Raw genomic sequence first — 18,690 nt, 5'->3', positions numbered from 1 at the left:
AGGGCTCTTGGGGTAAAAGTCGCCCCCACCGTGCCCCCTGGGGCCAGGGGACCTGGCTCTGCAGCCCTGCCCTGCTCACTCTGCGTGTGCGTGGCCTGAGCCACGCGGGCCCATCCTGTCCTGAACAAGCCCAGCCCGTCCCTGCCCTGGACTCCTGCTCTGTGCGGGCCCCGGGGGCTTCCCCTGCCCTGGTCCTGCTCTGCCTCCAGCCGGCGACGGAGCCCGGGCTGCCGGCACAGCGCCCAGTCCCAGGCGGGCGTTAAGCTCTGGTCAGTCCCGACCTGTGCAGAGTGAGTGCTGGTTTACGTTTGGTTGACTGACTGCTCTGGGCTGTGTCATTCGAGGTCGGTGTCATTTCCACTTTGGGTTCACATCAATAATAAAATTTGTAAATGTCCAGTTCAACACTTCTATGAAAGCCAACATATGTTCACAAATCTGACGGTCTCACATTGTTGCCAGAATTCTGCCACGCAGACTCGGATTTCAGAATATTTCTGAATTCATCCCTTCATTCCCAAAACTGCACAGACGTTGGCAACACAGGAAGCACAGAACACTTCTAGCTCAGTCATTCCTCTTGAACGCGAGCCTACAACAGGACAAAAATGCAAGGTCAGATCTAATCTGAAGTTTGAATTTCAATGGCAACGGGCAAAAATCAGGTTTTGTTAGCTCTAAGCATCTCTTCTGAAACCGCGACGGCCGTCCCTGAAACCTGTGGTCCCCATGCGCTGGGGCAGCCCCTGCTCACCTGCCCTGCCACTGGCCATGTCCTGCCTCTCACCTGCACCCTGAGGGCCAGGGGGCGTCACCCTCGTGTCCCACAGCTCACCGTGGCGGTGTGGCTACAAGTAGTTTGTTACGCAGCCCAAAATGAACATTGATGGAGTAATTCCTTCATTTATTATTAATGTGTGCATTCATCTCACAAATATTTGTTGCATGTCTGTTATACACCAAGCACTATGTAGATGCTGGAATTCTATCAGTAAATAGAACACGTGGGTGAAGTTCTTCCCACATGGACCTTACTGTTTATTGACAGAGACAGATAGTAAAGAAGTAAAACAAACTAATAAAAAATACAAATTGTGGTAAATGGTGCGAAGGAAAAAGGCAGGCTGGGCCACACTGAGCAGTGGGGGTACAAGCCCATTGCTTCTAGAGGGTGGTCTGGAAAGGGGGTTCTTAGGAGGGGCCACGACAGCCAAAAAGAGAGAAGAGGCATCCAGGCAGGGATGAGCCTTCAAGGCTGAGACCAACCTGGCCACTGGCACAGAGGAAATTAACCCCATCGGGTGGAGGGGAACAAGTACGTCAGGAGAACGGGAAATTCACAAAATCAGCCATAGCAAACAGCATGTTTGTAACCCAGTTTTCAAATTTAACAGTGATACTAAGGGGACATTGTGTTCTGTGCAGACCTACGAATCTGAGTCACTGAGGCTGCAGCAACTGCCAGGTCTGACTCTACCCGTGTGGTCACCATGTTTCAGAGGTTCTGAAACGGTTCTGAATCTAAATCGTACCCTACATACATATTTATATATATATATTATATATATATTTATATATATATAATATATATATATATTTTTTGAGACAAGAGTCTCTGTTGCCCTGGCTAGAGTGCCGTGGCATCAGCCTAGCTCACAGCAACCTCAAACTCCTGGGCTCAAGTGATCCTCCTGCCTCAGCCTCCCGAGTAGCTGGGACTACAGGCATGTGCCACCACGCCCGGCTAATTTTTTCTATATATTTTTAGTTGTCCAGCTAATTTCTTTCTATTTTTAGTAGCGATGGCATCTTGCTCTTGCTCAGGCTGGTCTCAAACCCCTGGCCTTAAGCAATCCTCCCGCCTCGGCCTCCCAGAGTGCTAGGATTACAGGTGTGAGCTACCGTGCCTGGCCCAAGAGTAGGTTTTTAAAAGATTTAGCTGTGGTCTGGAGTTGCCAAGTTAATTCACCACGCTGTGCTATGGGAAGTCACAGGGAGGCCCTAAAACACTTTCACAGGCCTCTAAGTAAAACTAAAACGAGCTCGGGGTGGAGCGTGGGAGCCAGTCGGGTTCTGGGCCTGCCTGGCACCCAGCTGGCCTGGCCTGCTGCTCTGACAAAGCCTCGGCACTTCCAGGGCCGGGAAGGGGCCCTGCTCTCCACCATCTGTGATGACCCTTCCTTTTCCCATCTATAAAATGGGGCAAATATTGCCTCCTTCACAAGTTGCTACGAGGATTAATTTTTGAGGTAACAGACATCGGGATGACCAGCCACCAAGCGCCCCCCACCCCATGTGACTGTCGGGAGAACTGGAGCCAGCGCAGCCCTGGGCGGGGCTTGGCTGTGAGTGGGACGAGGGTGGCTGCCACCAGCCAGGTCTCTGCCCAAGGGACAAGCCCGCGATCCTGGCGTCTCCTGCCCCCTCGAAGGGCAGGGAGTTATGGGATTTCTGTGCCTCCGTTTCCTCCCTCTTAAGTGGAGCTAATGATACCATCAAAGGAGGCGACATGAGCGATTAGTGCTTGCCAAAGTGCTTTGGAAATCTGGAAATACGTGCGCTTACTCACATCACGGTGGCATTTAATGTTTGTGAGAAGTCTGTGCCTGCCGGCCTCACAAACTGTAATCATCGGTACAGGGCTTAGCTCTATGGCAGGGCTTTTTGAACTTAACATAACATACTCTTAAAGTAATTAAATGACTTGTCAAAAGAACATTCTACATGCACCCAGGGTCTTAGTTCAAAAAATTTAAGATTTGATTATAGATCCGTTTTAAACAGTCTCAAATTAATTCACATTGATACTGATTTATCCGAGGTTCCCAGGAAACCCAGAGGCAGTGAACAGTAGGAGGACTAGGATTTAGGTCTACTCAGAAACACCGTGAGGCAACACAGGTTTTTAGTTTTACTGCAATTGCTTAGTGTAGCTACAACCAAACCGCAGCCAGTTCCCTTTAGCCAGTGCAAAGACTTTCCTTTGACGGCCTGCAAAGCCGCACAGACGAGCCTTCACGTCCGCAGAGCGAGGCCTTGCTGTCTTCTCAGATTTACGGTCACCCCAAGATTCAGGCTGCACCTCGTAAAGAAGTCGTTAGAAGACGGTTCCCGCAGCAGATCCGGCCTTGAGCACCCCGCCCTGCAGGAGCTCGGTCCCTGCGCTAAACACAGAGCTGCGGCCCGAGGCGTCCCCTGCCTGCAGGGTCGAGGCTCACGCGGCCCTGGCGCCCCTCACTCTGCCCTGATGGCCTCTGGCCCGCTGCCGCCTCCGCCCACAGGCTTCCCTCACGGATAGAAGGTTCTAGACAGCAGTTGTTCTTGTTTGTCCTTGGCAGATTCGTAAGCAAACGGGTGGCAATCTCATTTATCAGGTGAGAGTCCCGCGGTCCCTGTTCGTAAGTTCTGTCCAAGTCTCACTCCCACCATCTGGTGAAGCCCGGGCCCTACCCGTGTGCAGCCAGAGGGAGAAGCAGGAACAGGTTCCACCTGAATTTATGGCCCGGCAGGACTCCTCCCCTCAGCAGCTTTCTTCTCGGTACAGCCAAGGACACCCCCCGCCGCTCACCACGCCGCTGCCTTGCCCGAGAGCGCCACCGCGCGTCTCGCCAGGGGCACTGCGCAGCCAGATGGGCCCCGAAAGCTACAGGATCAGAGCTTTGCAGCGGAGAGCTGCAAGAAATCCAAGTTTATTCCTAAGAGTAGCTGCTTCGCCAATTGCTGAAAAAGTAAAACGAGAAGTGAGCCTTCACCATGATCCTGTTTAGTGAGGGGCAAGGGAGTGACAGGATCACCGGCATTTCCACCGGTGAGCCTCGTCCAAACGCCTAAATCAGCACCGGGAGGGCTGGGGGGGAGCCCGCCAGGGCCGCAGGGTTCAGACTCACGGTGCGAGGGCCTGGGGGAGGGTGCGGAGCCGGGCACCCGACTCCCAGCGGCTGTCTGCCTAGGGCTGGGCAAGAATTCTGATGCTGCAAGTCAGGAGGGGAAGGACGCACGAAGGCTGTTTCGGATGATGTGGGAAACATTCTCTGATCACACAAGTCAGCCTGACTTCTCGATGGAGTGACTCCAAATCACTCCTTTCCCCCAAGAGCAACCCAGGAAGAGCTGATGGTCTTGATGCCCCGTGTGGGGAAGGCGGCTGAGCAGGCCCTGGCATCACCGCACTGTCCTCACAGCGTCTGTGAGGCAGCTGCTGTCACTGCCACGCTTTGCAGACACGGGATCCAAGCTGCCAGCAGTTGTGGACGTGCCCCATCTCCTGGTGGTCGTGCCTGGGTCGTCCCTCCCTGGGCTGGCTCCTGAGGTGACACCTCCTGGTTGCAAGTGGCAGAGAGCCCGGCCGCCCGGCCCTGGGGAAGGGAAGGCTGCGCAGCGCTGGCTGCTGTTGCTGCTCGAGCTCCACGCTCCTGGGGCCTCCCCCTCTCCCGTCCACTCCGCATTCTCCCCTCGCTTCCTGCTAACCCCCAAGTGCCCGCCCAGCCCCGGGCCCTGCCCGCCTCCCTGCTCTGGCTGCCGCTGCTTCTCGCTCTCAGTTCCCTGCAGTCCTCACGCGGCAGCGGCTGACCGCTGGACGGCTCCCCGGGCAGGAGCCACCACGGCCCAGCCACGCTGTCCAGAGGACAGAGGGCCTGTGGGTCTTGCAGCTCACTGTCCACTCAGCGGGGGACACCTGGCGGGGGACGAGTTGGGGCCAGGTCCCAAGACGTGCTTAGGTTAGATCTACGCGCTAAGTGTGGACTCGCTAGATAATAACTCTGTTTTTCCCTCTGGTTGGGTTTTTCAGAATCATTTGAGCAGAACATCCCTAAACGTGTATGCGCTGACCGTAGTGCTCTCCTCCTCATCCCTGCCGTCCTTGCAGAGCCAACCAGGGCTGCCCACCCCGCGAAGGGCAGGGCAGGGCCACCCCATCTCTGCACACTCAGCAATGGGCACAGTAGCTGGTACACGGCACACTCAACACGGTTAAGACGAATGTGGACACGTGCCATCCAGCGGGTGCCCTTCTGTAACGTCCAGCAGACAGCGAGCCAGGGTCCTGCGCTGCGGCCACAGCAGCTTCATGCCGACCCCACCTGTGTGCCCTTCAGACGTGCTGCCGGCAGAGCCCGTATTCCTGCTGCAAACACTCCAAGTACCCTGCAACTCACTGCGAGAAAATACACCTCTTCTTTAGAGGAAAATGACAACCACTGTAGAACTTATGATAGAAACAGAAAATCCTCGTTTAATATAAACAAAGCAGGTTAGGCGAGAACTGCCATCACATGCGTCAAAACCAGAGAAAGGCTGGCGGGAGAAGGACAGCGCACGGGTTCAAGCATCAAAGCTCAACTCAGCTGCTGGGGACAGAGGAAGAGTCGCCTTGCAATGAAGAGACCTGGCCTTGTCCCCTGTGTCAGATGGACAAAGCTTCACATCACAGTCATGGAGCAAACTGACACTGTGTGCCTCCTGACGTGACACACCAGAGCACACAGCATCACACATGTGGACCCCGTGTCCTGACGGGACGCACCAAGGACAAGGCATCACATATGTGGATGCTGGGTCTGCAGGGATGCACCAGGGAGCACACGCATCATGCATGTCGGTCCCATGTGATGTGGTGTGTTTCTTTAAGTGTCAAATCTCAGGAAACTATCAAATTCCAATTGATGGACTTTCTGTAAAACTGACTTAAATACCTCAAAAATATCCACATAATAGGAACAAAAAAAATTTTTAAGTTAGGAAACTATTCTAGATCGAAACAATAAAAAGATACAGTAACTAAAAGCAGTAGTGACCTTTGGCTAAAAAGCAAACAGAAGAAGGTATAAAAGACATCATCCCATGAACTGGGACATTTTTACCTGGACTACGCATTAGACAACGGTTTCATGTCATCGCTACTGAAGGAGCTTGATTATCTGCCAGGGTTTCTGGGAGTTAGGGAGAGGTGAACCCCCAGACTTTTCAAGAATCTCTGGAAAGTGTCTAAACCGGCTCAAAATGCCGGAGAAGCAGCTTCTGGCGGTCTCTCCTCAGCCCTACAGGAAGGACGTCAGAGACTGGTCACACTACCTGTGCCCCTCTGACCTGTGGTGAGTGACCACAGAATGTCACAGATTTGATCAGATGACTCCAATCCCAGGAGCTACTCCGGGTGTGGTTCCTTTATCAGCACAAATCAGCACAGCCCCAACGTGTCTGCAGCCACTGACCTGCCGGCCAGCCCTGCCCACGGCCACCAGCCCTGCCCACAGCCACCGGCCTCCCCCACGGCCACCGGTCTCCCCCACGGCCACCGGCCTCCCCCACGGCCACCGGCCCTGCCCACGGCCACCGGCCTCCCCCACGGCCACCGGTTTCCCCCACGGCCACCAGCCCTGCCCACGGCCACCAGCCTCCCCCACGGCCACCAGCCTCCCCCACGGCCACCAGCCCTGCCCATGGCCACAGCCTCCCCCACGGCCACCGGCCCTGCCCACGGCCACCGGCCTCCCCCACGGCCACCGGCCCCGCCCACGGCCACCGGCCTCCCCCACGGCCACCGGCCCCGCCCACGGCCACCGGCCTCCCCCACGGCCACCGGCCCCGCCCACGGCCACCGGCCTCGCCCACGGCCACCGGCCTCGCCCACGGCCACCGGCCCTGCCCACGGCCACCGGCCTCCCCCACGGCCACCGGCCCTGCCCACGGCCACCGGCCTCCCCCACGGCCACCGGCCTCCCCCATGGCCACCAGCCTCCCCCATGGCCACCAGCCCCACCAGCCTCGCCCACGGCCACCGGCCTCGCCCACGGCCACCGGCCCCGCCCACGGCCACCGGCCTCGCCCACGGCCACCAGCCTCCCCCACAGCCACCAGCCCTGCCCACGGCCACCAGCCTCCCGGCGCAGGCAGGGCAGGGCACCGTCACGGTTCGAGTCGGGGCCCTGCTTCCGCTCCAATTCTGCGGTACAATCTGGAACCCAGTGCTGCTGACGCCCGGCCATTCCACGAGACGCTGGGAGGGTGCAGCACAGCAGTGCTGTGACGCGGACAGGGAGGGACAGATACCCCTGGGGGACGTATGAGTGCCGCAGGGCAGGACAGAAACCTGGTGACTGCAGAGGGCGCTGCCTTGAGGTTTCTGGGGTCCAGTGATGTGGCAGCGCGCAGGTATGTTCTCTCGGGGGGGGGGGGGACAACTGCCACATCCTGTACCTGCTGCCACCAAGAAAGGCACAGTCATGGGGGTCTCTGGGGTTCCGAAAGCAACATTTCCCAGATTTAACCATTTCCAGTTCAAGCTATTAAGCTGTCAGTTCTGCACGAGGTCAGAGTAAGAACAGCCTCTGCCGAAGGCTGATGAGAAAGCCAAGCCCCCTGAGAGCGCGGCGCCACCGAGCTCCGACAGGCAGCGTCTGGCAGGGCAGGTGCTCACGGAGCCACAGACAGGCCCAGAGTCTGGGACGAAGCCTCACTCTCTCCTGCTCCTTTGGGGAACCCGCTCTCGGCCACCTTCTGGGCCCCGGTGGATACGCCACGGAGCGGCCAGTCACCATGGCATGCGAGCTGACCGATTGTTACCTGACCCATGGCGTCATGGGGTCGGGCAATGCCCTGCCCCTCGTCACACCGAGGTGACGCATACACACTGACTGGGCTTCTGCGTGTCCCGGAGGCACAGGCTGTGCGAGCCAACGGCTCAGACTCTCAGGGCACCACACGGCTGCGCCCACGGCTCCCCGCATCACGCACCTACAGCCTCACGCCGTTCCCGCGACCACTCACCTAACGTAAAAACGATCTGATTCCTGCAAAAAACGCTGACACCACTTAAAGGCGACAGTTGGTGGCACGACACTGACTCAGGAGCAGTGGGGAGAACCCCACCCGTCCTGCGCCTGCAGCGCTCACCCCGGAAGGAGCCACGGCCGTGGGCACCAACCCACACCAAGTGGGCAATGGCCAACGTCTGGCTAGACGAGTGGCTACAAGGAGCAGACTGGAAATGGGTGACAAGTGCTCTCTGGAGTGTGGGCGGGGGCTGAGGAAGAGGTGAGTGGGTCTCCAGAAATCATGGGGTGGAAGATGTCTGTGTCCCCTGGAGGGCACACCCCCGCACGCCCTGCAGAGCACACGCCCAACGACCTCTCTCCCGCCAGCCGCCCCATCCGCGTTCGGTGGTCTCATCAACAGAGTGGCCATAGAGACAGGGACGTCACAGATGGTCTCAACCACCTGGGCTTCCTCCCCCCAAGGCTGGTCTGGCCACCGCGCACTGCTAGACGTCACACTCGCCATCAGGACAGACCAACACCACCCCTAGCATGAAAAAAACCATCCGGAAGTAACCGCTAGCCTGATGGCGCGGGCCTCCCGCCCTGGAAGGGGCAGCGACGTCCTCGCACTGCCGACGGGCTCACAGAGCACACCCCAGGGCTGCTCCCAGGCTCCCTCTCACAGCAGCTGGGGACGAGGCCGCGGACTGCGCTGGCCTCAGAGCGCCAGGAGCACAGACAGCCTGAGCCTAGCACCGGGGCGCAGAGGCTGACGGGCCTGTGCTGGCGTCTGCGGGGCATGGCGTGGCTGCCCCATGGCAACACAAGTCCCCCAGTCACTTGAAGTGGGGTGGCCCCTCACACGGCCCCCTGGGCCACTGGCACCTTCTGGGCTCTCACCGCTCGGCTCTGGGCTCTGGTTTGGATGTCGTCATTCCTGAAGCAGGAAGGTTTCCACAGAGCGACAGGAGGGGCAGCCCACCATCCTGCGCCGAGGCTGCCACCTGCCGGCACCGGATGCCTCGTGCCAATGAGCTGCGGGCACAGAAGTGTCCACTGCCGCTGTCCCTGGTAACTGCTCCTGTCTGTCTCGGGAAACCGCATGTCTGGGATCCAGGGGACTCTCTGGGGAACTTCTTAGTGTCCCCTAGTCCAGCGACGGCTCTAGGAATGGGATCCTAGAGTCACCCAAACTGGAGATTTGTAACGGGAAAGGCCTCCCAGGAATGAGGTTGGGTCAACACGGCGCGTGAAGCACCACAGCCGGAGGCTGACCGTGGAGGGCCACAGAAAGGAAGTTTCTGCACACAGACCTCTGCCAGGTCACCAGCTGCAGAAACAAGGCACACGGTGGCTGTGTGTGTCCCGGCCGTTGCTTTGGGAAGGACATACTTGCACCTACCAGTGAATTCTCTGGTTCCTCTTCCCCTTCCAGCACAGTGTTGGGGGATAGGGCACCCCGTAAGCCAGCATCTAAATTCCAGGGTGTGGGAGGGAGGCTGTGACCGTGCCATGAAAGAGCATCTCCCAGAGGGGAGACACTGGCACACGGGGTTTTGTGTCTCCAGTTTTAGGAAGAGGATGAACAATCTTTGCTTGTATAAGAGAAAGTTGTATCGTGTTGGCCAAAAGCAGTTTTCACTTTAACCCAGAGGTTTAGTTTTGAAGGGGCGAGGGTGAGCTGGCAGAGGGGCGACAGACTGCTCAGCCATCTGCTCTCAGGGCTGCTCCCAAGGTCCCGACAGCCAAATGGGCCACTGCAGGTCCACAGACGGCCAGGGCTCCGCCTGCCAAGGTGGGGGCGTGGAGAAGGGCGGCCCACTGAGGGGTGTGGACAAATGCCGGGGAGCCCGGGGGTCAGGACAGCGCCCAGGCGTCCTGGAGAACCCCGTGCCTCCCCGGAGATGGAGTGGCTCTGCAGGGAAGCCCGCAGTCAGTGGCTGCGACCCGCCCTGCCCAGCCTATCGGACCCTCTTTCCTCTAGCTCCCCCATTGCTGTACTTAACCCCCCACACCTAGAAACAGAGGGGCTCTGAGTTCCCTGCGGCCAGCACCGGCCACCTGCCACGTCACCTCTCAGCAGCTGCTGTCCTCAGTGCTGACCCAGGAGGCTCGAGCGGCACCAACCTCATCCTGCGCTCCAGGTGCGCCATGGCCTGCCCACGCCAGTCACCCCAGCCCACGCTCCCGGCCCCGGTGGCTGGTGCAGGCCTGACCGGCGAGTGCAGGGCAGGGTAAGGGGGGAAGAGCACCTCTCCCTCCCCTGGACGGTGTGTTCCGGGGGGACCAAGCCAGAAACCCTGCAGCCGCTGGCACCACAGGAGAACCACCCCGACGTTCACACCGACACCTCAGGAGCAAATCACAACACTGCAGAGAAACTGAACTTGAACCCTGATCAAACAGAGCCTGAAATCCACCCTATTGTTGGATTTTCAATTTACACACTGTTAAAATCTATTTAAGCTGGGTTTTCTGGTATAACCAAAAGCATCCTGACTTAATAGGTGTTTTCATAAGACTACTTTACTTGTGGATTTCTTGGCTAAGTGTACTAACATTTGTTTCTTCTCACTGAAAGTCCAAATTTTCAACAAAGCTGCGTGTGTAAGATTGATGGTTTCATTCCATTTGTTCTTTTCGAAGCTGGTGTAAGCCACTAGGTTCTCCGTGTACTGCAAGATCGACTTTAAGAACCTGTTAAAAAAAAAAAAGAAATTAATTTCTTTATCCATTCCATGATAAAATATAGTAATGATTTCAATGTCTTCTCTTCATTCTTGGAATTATTCCTAAATGCTGATTAGTTTTTGTCTGAGGGTTCAAGAAAAAGAAATACATAGAAAACTAAAATGAAGAGAAAACAAATTAGAGGAAAGAGAAAAATGCTGGAATGTAAATGTCACTGTGCACTTGGACGGGCTCCCCAAAATCTTACAGAACTCAAGCACCTTTTTAAATACACTCTCTCAAATCCAGAAGTTATGTTTCTAAATGGCAGAACGTAATTCCAGAAAGGATCTTAGAGGCCGCCTCCTTGAAGTGACACACGATACACGCAAACACAGATGCACAGTCATCCCCCAAGTAACAAAATCCACACGGCTCGAGTCCCAGCTGGCCCTGACACCTCAGCTATGAGAAGTCGGCCCTCTGTACATGCAGGTTTCGCACCGAGGTGTTTTCTTTTTCCTCGTTGTTTTGAATCTGCAAACACTGTACTTTCAATCCCTGTTTGGGTGGGACCCGCTGATACAGTAGGCAGACTGCATTTATCGAAAAAATCCTCATATAAGTGGATCCACAGAGCCCAAATCTGCATTAACACAATGAAAGTCTACAGACCCTTCATTTAGGGAAGTGGTTCTCAACTGGGGTGATTTTGTTCCCCAGGGAAACCTGGCAATGTCTGAGCCATTTTCGATTGTCACAGTGGGGAGAGGCCTACAGTGAGCAACGCAGCCCCCAACGGCCCCCACCGGCCCCAAACACCAGCAGCGGCTGAGACACAGTGACCCAGAGTCACCAGCGGCAAACACTTGCACGTCTGCTACCCGCAGGCTCAGAGCAACTCCGTGCTACTTCCCATAAGGGCCACAGGCACATTTTCATATTCATTTGAACACGTGCTGAGGTGCCCGCCACCTGCAAAGCACTAGCTTAAAACCAGCGAGACAATCGCGAACTTCCCGGGCGACGAGACAGAGGCCGAGGCCGCGGCTGCACCCGAGCCCAGACTGCAGCTGGGCAGCCCCTTTCCCAGAGGTCACCTCAGCCCAGGATCTGCGACGTGACGTGGGTCACACGGCATTTTCCTACTTCCTCATTCCTAGATCTGTATGGTCCTAAATGGCAGACTTGCGAATTTGAAACCGTCAGTTACACACAGCATGTGTGGGCGTGAGCCATTTGGACAGGGAAGAGCCCATCTTCTGGGCCGGACCCCAGACCCTGTGCTGGGACAGCTGTGGCCCCGCCGAGGGGACAGCTGGTGCCTGGAGCTCCTCCCGCGGTGCTCCCTGGAGTCCTCACCTACATGTCCCAAGACATGCCTGCGGGAGGTACGTCTTGCACACTCAGAGCCAACAGCACCAAAGTCCACAGGGAAGAACAGTCACGGCCCCTCAGGCTCTGTGGGAGTCGATAAAGTCACCACAGACAACAACCAGCAGCGCGTTTCTGACGCAGGACACACTTACTTCAGGTACTGCCGACACTCGCAAGCAGATTTTCCACACACGGCGTGAATGTTGACCAATTCCAGCGCAACGAGCAACAGAATCAGGTAGAGCGCAGGGGACAGAAGCCTGACACTGAAAATGGGTAAAAGGAGATCAAAATCAACACACACGTATCTCCACTCCATAGAGAAAAGCCGTTTCACATAGCCAATGCCGTTTTCAACCACCCCAGTCACGGGGCCCTCGGCCCCAGGCCCCCAGTGCAGGCACGCCCCGCGCCCGCTCCCTCTGCTCCAGGATGCAGGTGCCCAGCCGCCTCCCCACACCGGCCACCCTCCCCCAGCCTCCCTGCACCAGCCGCCTCCCTGGCCTGGTCGCCCGGCTCTGCCCTCTGCACCCGCGAGGCCCTAGCACGGCTGTGCCCCGCCAGCACCTCTCTCTGTCCCAGGCTGATGTTGAGAACTCACAGAAGACAAAAACAAACGCTGTGGTAGGAAAATGTGCTCAATGTCACTGGACTCAAAGAAATCCCAACTAAAGTAAGACATTTTCCCCATAAAACCAGTTGAGATGTTTAAAAATATTCCATTCTGGGAGGGAGGTGAGGGGACGACACTGTCTTACGCATCGCTGGCGAGAGTGTACACCAAGCGTCACCCTCCTGGAAAGCAACCCAGCGATACCGAGTACAAGCTTCTGAAACACAAGTGCCACTCAACCCAAAAATTCTAGAAATTTTTCCAAAATGGCCATTTCTTAACGATGTGGTCCATTCTGAAACACACACTGTAAGTGAAGAAACCCCAGTGCCGCATGCCCAAGTTCATCCACTGCTACATTTTAGATCCAAACGTTCATTTGGGTAGGTAGAACCCATATTCCCATATGCCAGAATTACAAACAATATTTTAAATAATATGTACTGTAACTTTCTCTGAAAATAAGTAGAGCAGGTCCTCAAACAACGTCCTTCCATTCAACATCATTTCGTCGATGGGGAGAAAAGAAACTGACTCCTGCCGGGCCGCCGTCTGTGAGCAGCTCTGTGCTCCCGGTGTCCCTGTGGGTTTCCTCCCAGCCCCAGAGCTGTGCACAGGAGGTGCGTCCCTGTGCCTACGCTGTCCCTGTGTCAGTGAGGGCGTGTGTCCCACGCAGGCCCACCCTGCACCCTGAGCGACCGGGATGGGCTCTGGCCGCCCACAGCCTGCCCTGGAGTGAGCGGGCTGGAAAACGAATGCAGATGATAAAATAAAAATCCACACAGTCTGCAGTGATCACACTAACACGCGGCAACGAGTGGCACAGCAGGCAAACGCCCAGGAAGCCCACCGCGTGTCTCCGAACCGCGTGCCGGAGCGGACACCTGCTCTGTGATCTAACCCACTGCTCTGACGGCCACAGGTGAGAGCGGGCGCTGCGTCCACAGGTAACTTCTGCCCCGCGGGGCCTTCTCCAGCCCGGAACGTGCGCCGCGCACCTGCTCAACATGCGCAGGTAGTTCTGCCGCTGGCGCGACCGCAGTGTCCTCTCCACCCACTGCCTGTGCCGCAGCTCCGAGGCGGCGACGACCTGGCCAGACACGCGCTGGCACTGCGCGCTGATGCTGCGGAGCACAGCCACCACTTCCAGGACAATCCTCGGGCAGAACAGAGTGGGGATGGGGACGCTGCAGAGTTCACCCAGCACCCGGGGCCACCTGCGAATCAGAGAAGGGCTCCTGCGGGACGTGCTCACCGACACCTCGCCGCTTCCGCGACCCCTCCCCGCCTCCACGACCCCTCGCCGCCTCCGCGACCCCTCGCAGCCTCCGCGACCCCTCGCCGCCTCCGCGACCCCTCCCTGCCTCCGCGACCCCTCGCCGCCTCCGCGACCCCTCGCCGCCTCCACGACCCCTCCCCGCTTCCGCGACCCCTCGCCGCTTCCGCGCCTGGGCCTACTGGCGGCTAACTACTGGTGAGGGGGCCCGCGGTGCGTCCCGGTGGGTCCGCGGCTGGAACTGTGACATGCGGCAGGTGTCTCACACACAGCGTTTCACTGTGATGAGCACAATACGGGATGTGTAACTTCCCTCAGACAGACCCACGCTTGCTCAAAGCTTGTCTGATGGTTCACCTGGGGCAGGAACAGGGCGATTCCAATACTACTCCCCAGCTTGCTCAACTTAAAACAGAAAATAGCTGAGTTTGCTAATTGGCTTAATCAATGTTTTAACAATTCTCAGGATGTCCTGGAACTTACCTCTCAGTGGCGAGTTTATCCACGTCATTAAACACAGCGTGGCTCTCAGGCATGTGGTGACAGAGCTCACACATGATCTTTGTAATCAAGGAGCGGCAGGCATTTGTTTCAGAATTGTCTTCTAATCTAAAAAACAGAAAACATTTAAAGACACATGACAGTAACTAAAACGCCCACATTAGTACCTATGCAAAATAATGTTTAAGTGAATGGCTCACTGAGTGAAGAGCTTAATCTGAAACTTACTTTCCCCAGGATTAATTAAAACAGCCCCCATGACAGAGACGGGTAAACATAAGTGACACAATGCTAAAGAAAACGCATTGCCTTGGGAAAAGATGCTGCACAAATCGCCCCAGGACTGTGACCCAGCACTGAACGACTGCATCTGCTGCATCCCACGATTCAGAAACTGGTACCTACATCCCCACTTCTCTGCCGAGCTTCAGACTCATCTTTTTAATCATCCACTATTTTTGAGTGGACCCCATTATGTTCCCACAAAACCTGCCCCTCCTTCTCTGTTCTGCCTCCGCAAGAGCCCTCGCAGCCGGCCGGGGCCACATGCAGCACCAGCTCCAGCTGGGCTCTGCCTGCACGAGCCACCGGCCCCAGATCCCCCCTTCCCTGTCCTCCTTCCAACAGCGCAGTCGAAACTACTGTTGAAACCAACTGTAACTGAGAATAACTAGGTGTGCAGCCCCAGGTGACACACCCTGAGCTGTCCCCTAGTGGGTTCTACCCCTAGGTCTGCAGGATGACAGATACCTGGCTGCCTCCTAGTGGGTTCTACCCTGGCTGTCCCCTAGGGGGTTTTACCCCTAGGTCTGCAGGATGACAGACACCTGGCTGTCCCCTAGTGGGTTCTGCCCCTAGGTCTGCAGGATGACAGAGTCCTGGCTGTCCCCTAGTGGGTTCTGCCCCTAGGTCTGCAGGATGACAGACACCTGGCTGTCCCCTAGTGGGTTCTGCCCTCGGTGTACGGAAGCCCAGGACGACATGCACCTGACTGCTTCCTGAATGGGCTCCGCAGGCGAAGGCAGCAGAGGCCAAGCCCCAATGCTCTTCTCACAGCTCAGCACCTGCAGGGAAACATGTAATTGCTCATAGAGATTTTATAACAACATCCTAGAAAATTTATTTTTTATACTGTTAAGGATGTTAAATCACTTTCTAGAAAATACACATTTGTAAAATTGTTACAGATCCTACAACATCTTAAAACTAGGTGGCGCGTCTCAGTTGTTCAATTCCTTCAGACGGGCGGGAGCTGGTGAAATTCCCCGGGGGTCAGTAGGCAGGTGACGTCTGGGGTGCTGTGAACATGTCTGCAAGTTCTTCTGCTTCCTCAGTGGGAGGGGCCTGTGTCTCCTCCCCTGAACCTGGACCGGCGTTGGTGACTGCCCTGTGCCCAACAGAACTCAGTGGAAGTGAGGGTGCCCCGTGGCTTCCAGAGCCGGGTCCGAGATGGGGACACCTCCCCCGCTTCTCCCAGCACGTGCTCAGGGTGAAGCCAGCCGTCACTGGGATCACTTCTGCAGGGCCCCGTGAGGCCCTGGGCCGGCCCCGGGCTTCCCGGATGGGACGGCGGCCTGTCAACACTGGGGAGGCCACGGTCAGATCCCTCGGCAGAGCGTCTCCAGGTTTCTGACGCACTAAAGTGTGAGCAAATTAAATGGTGGTTGCCGCCGTCCTGAGCGTGGGCAGCTGGTACCCAGCAGTCATCTCCAGAGCGCGGCTCAGAAGCAGAGATGCGAGACTGCCCGCCACGCAGAAACTGAGCATGCGGGGGTGGCAGGGGTCGAAAGGAACAGGAACTCGTGTGAAGCCCAGGGTGTGGAAGGGAGAGGACACTGCCCAGGGACACAGGGGGCTTGAGAGGCTGGACACTCAGCCACTCAGGTCTGAAAGTAGAACCTGCCTTCCAGAAGCTTCCCTCCTCCCTCCCCGGCTCTCTAAACACTGGTTCCCTGCAGGCGAGTTCTGGTTCTTCTCCCTTGGTAAAAAGCAACGTTACCCCGAATGCTCCCAGATCAGCATGGGCTGTGTCCGTCTGCAAACCAGGACCGCCCACGGCCCTTGCTCAAGCCCTTCTCTGCACGGGCTGCTCCCTCAGGACGCTGCTCACCCTGCTCTGCTGTGGCCGCGCCCTCTGACCCAAGCTGCTCCTGAGACAGTATCACCCAAGCCGTCCTCTGAGGCTCTGCTTCCTCACGTTGCCTTTGCAGCTCTCTCCCTACCCTGCTACCTGCTGACTCTATTACCCAGCCTCCCTCAGGGGCAATCCATTCCTCAACTTCCGCTGAGCCACACCATGAAAGATGCTTTAGTTCTGCCCCTTGTTCTGCCCTCGGCCTCCCAATCAGCACCTTCACTAATTCCCAAATTGGCACTTCCTGGCAGGAATGCTTAAAAGTTTCTTGTTTGTTTTAATTAACAAGTTAACCAAAGCTCGTCTTGTGCCGCAGAAAACATTCCTCACCACTGACAAACGAAAGCTGCCACTAGGCCTGGGTTAATGGTGGCAGAAGCAGCAGCCTGCAGGGGCACTGAGCAAACCCGCCACCAGTGCCCGAGTGGCACAGCACAGCCGGGGAAGTGAGCCTGACCACCACCTCCAACCATAGACATGAGGCCGTGGGGAGAAGCCCGAGCAACATGGCCAAAGCCACAGAGCAGGCGGCACTGGGGCCACGCCACAGGTGGGCCTGGCAGGCACATGGCACCCCCAGGGCCTCCACAGGCGAACGGTGCCAGAGACACGCACCTGTGCCCCAAACACCTGCCTCTGCATACCTGCTTTTTCAGGTGAGAGACCGGATGGCAGCGAGAGCCATAGCCTTCTGCAAGATCGATGAGCAACTTTATTGCTGCTTTTTCCTAGTTCAGAGAAAACGACATTAGTTACCACAACTGTTGGTTAGGCTTTTAGTTTTTTTCTACTGAATCGTCAGTTGTTTAGAGTCCCAATTTCTCATCATCTTCCTTCAAATAACTATTCAGCCGCAACAAGGCAAAACTCTTCATTAAACTAGGTCTGGCACCGCAGTCAAATCAGAGCCAACAAAATGATTTTAAATGAAGACGATTAACCAAGATAAATACCAACTCTCTTTCCACAATCAACAAAATGAATTGAAAGAAGGCAAACAATTGGGAAATTTAAGAGATTCTACTACAAAACTAGGAAATAGTAATTTAAACACTAAAAATCAATACAACTAAAAAAGAATTACACAGCTATAAACATTTGCTTAACATATAAATATTGAAAAAAAGGGCCGGGCGCGGTGGCTCACGCCTGTTATCCTAGCACTCTGGGAGGCCGAGGCAGGCGGATTGTTTGAGCTCAGGAGTTCGAGACCAGCCTGGGCAAGAGCGAGACCCCATATCTACTAAAAATAGAAAAGAAATTATACGGACAGCTAAAAACATACATATATATATATATGTGTGTGTGTGTGTGTGTGTGTGTGTGTGTATATATATAAATATATAAAAAATTAGCCAGGCGTGGTGGCACATGCCTGTAGTCCCAGCTATTCGGGAGGCTGAGGCAGGAGGATCACTCGAGCCCAGGAGTTGGAGGTTGCTGTGAGCTAGGCTGATGCCACGGCACTCTAGCCCGGGCAACAGAGTGAGACTCTGTCTCAAAAAAAAAAAAAAAAAAATTGAAAAAAAGTAAAAATAACATTATTTGCAGCTCATATGTCTGTATAACTAGAAAATCCAAGTGAGTCAACTGAAAACTATTAGAAACAAAAAAAAGTCATTGAGTTGACAGTTGACAAAGTTAATAAGCAGTAACTACCTACATTCTCAATAGCACAAAACAAGCAACTGAAACAGCTGGGAGCCAACTACAGAAGACACGGGCAGCCCTGTTCACCCGGCGTCCGAGAGCCCTGCCGTGGGAACACAGGAGACAGCAACGTGTGCCTCACGGGCGACATCTCAGCAGGGCAGACAGAGGCACATGCAGCCTGTGGGCCCGTGATGAGTCCCAGGGAGACACGGTGGCCTGCAGGCCCCTGGCTTGTCCTCAGACGCGAGCCCACAGGAGTCTGAGTCTGAGCAGAGGGGTGAAATGTGTGCACCGCTCTGGCTGCTGTGCTAACATGGGGATGAAGGTGTCACAGGACGTGGTGGCAGACCAGTGGCACCAGTGGCACCAGCGGTCTTTAGGGGAAGGCTGTGATGGCCTGGCCCAGTGGCCCGTGAGAGAGGAAGTAACAGACTTGGGACATAGTTGTAAGACAGAGGGTTGAGTGGACTGGGAGGAGAGGCCAGGACTCTGAGGACGGCGGCAGTGCATGGGGGCGAGGACCGGGGCGCATGGCGTGCATCGGGCGTGAGGGTGGAGCCAGGCCACCTCACGAGATGGGTCCAATACCATAAAAATGCAATTATCCCTCAGGAGCTCACTCCGCTCTGTCCGTTTGCTTTTGGGGTTTTGTGTTTACGTGAGTTCACACGGAATAGTAACAATTAGAGAACAGGTGGGAAAAGTCTGG

The 18,690-nt window shown here is 56.0% G+C and overlaps 1 protein-coding gene across 8 annotated transcripts in view; it reads right to left on the bottom strand.

Annotated features, from left to right (window-relative positions):
* Window positions 1-332: 332 nt before the first annotated feature.
* Window positions 333-18,690, bottom strand: part of ERMARD (ER membrane associated RNA degradation) — a 35,956-nt gene continuing 17,598 nt past the window's right edge. For 6 of the 8 annotated variants that reach the window (XM_045544740.1, XM_045544739.1, XM_045544748.1 and 3 more), the window contains 6 exons: window positions 16,973-17,056; window positions 15,182-15,258; window positions 14,177-14,302; window positions 13,416-13,634; window positions 11,957-12,070; window positions 10,266-10,454 (listed from right to left, as the gene is read on the bottom strand). In XM_045544740.1, coding sequence (XP_045400696.1) covers window positions 10,271-10,454; window positions 11,957-12,070; window positions 13,416-13,634; window positions 14,177-14,302; window positions 15,182-15,258; window positions 16,973-17,056 — 804 coding nt within the window. In that variant the 3' untranslated portion in view covers window positions 10,266-10,270. Of the gene's footprint in view, window positions 593-10,265; window positions 10,455-11,956; window positions 12,071-13,415; window positions 13,635-14,176; window positions 14,303-15,181; window positions 15,259-16,972; window positions 17,057-18,690 lie in introns of those variants that run through there. The other 2 variants (XM_045544741.1, XM_045544743.1) reach the window with 2 other exon arrangements.

Source organism: Lemur catta, chromosome 2, assembly GCF_020740605.2.
Source record: "Lemur catta isolate mLemCat1 chromosome 2, mLemCat1.pri, whole genome shotgun sequence".
Lineage (NCBI taxonomy): Eukaryota > Metazoa > Chordata > Mammalia > Primates > Lemuridae > Lemur > Lemur catta.
The sequence above is the reverse complement of the archived record's forward strand: the minus strand, read 5'-3'. Positions and strand labels throughout refer to the sequence as shown.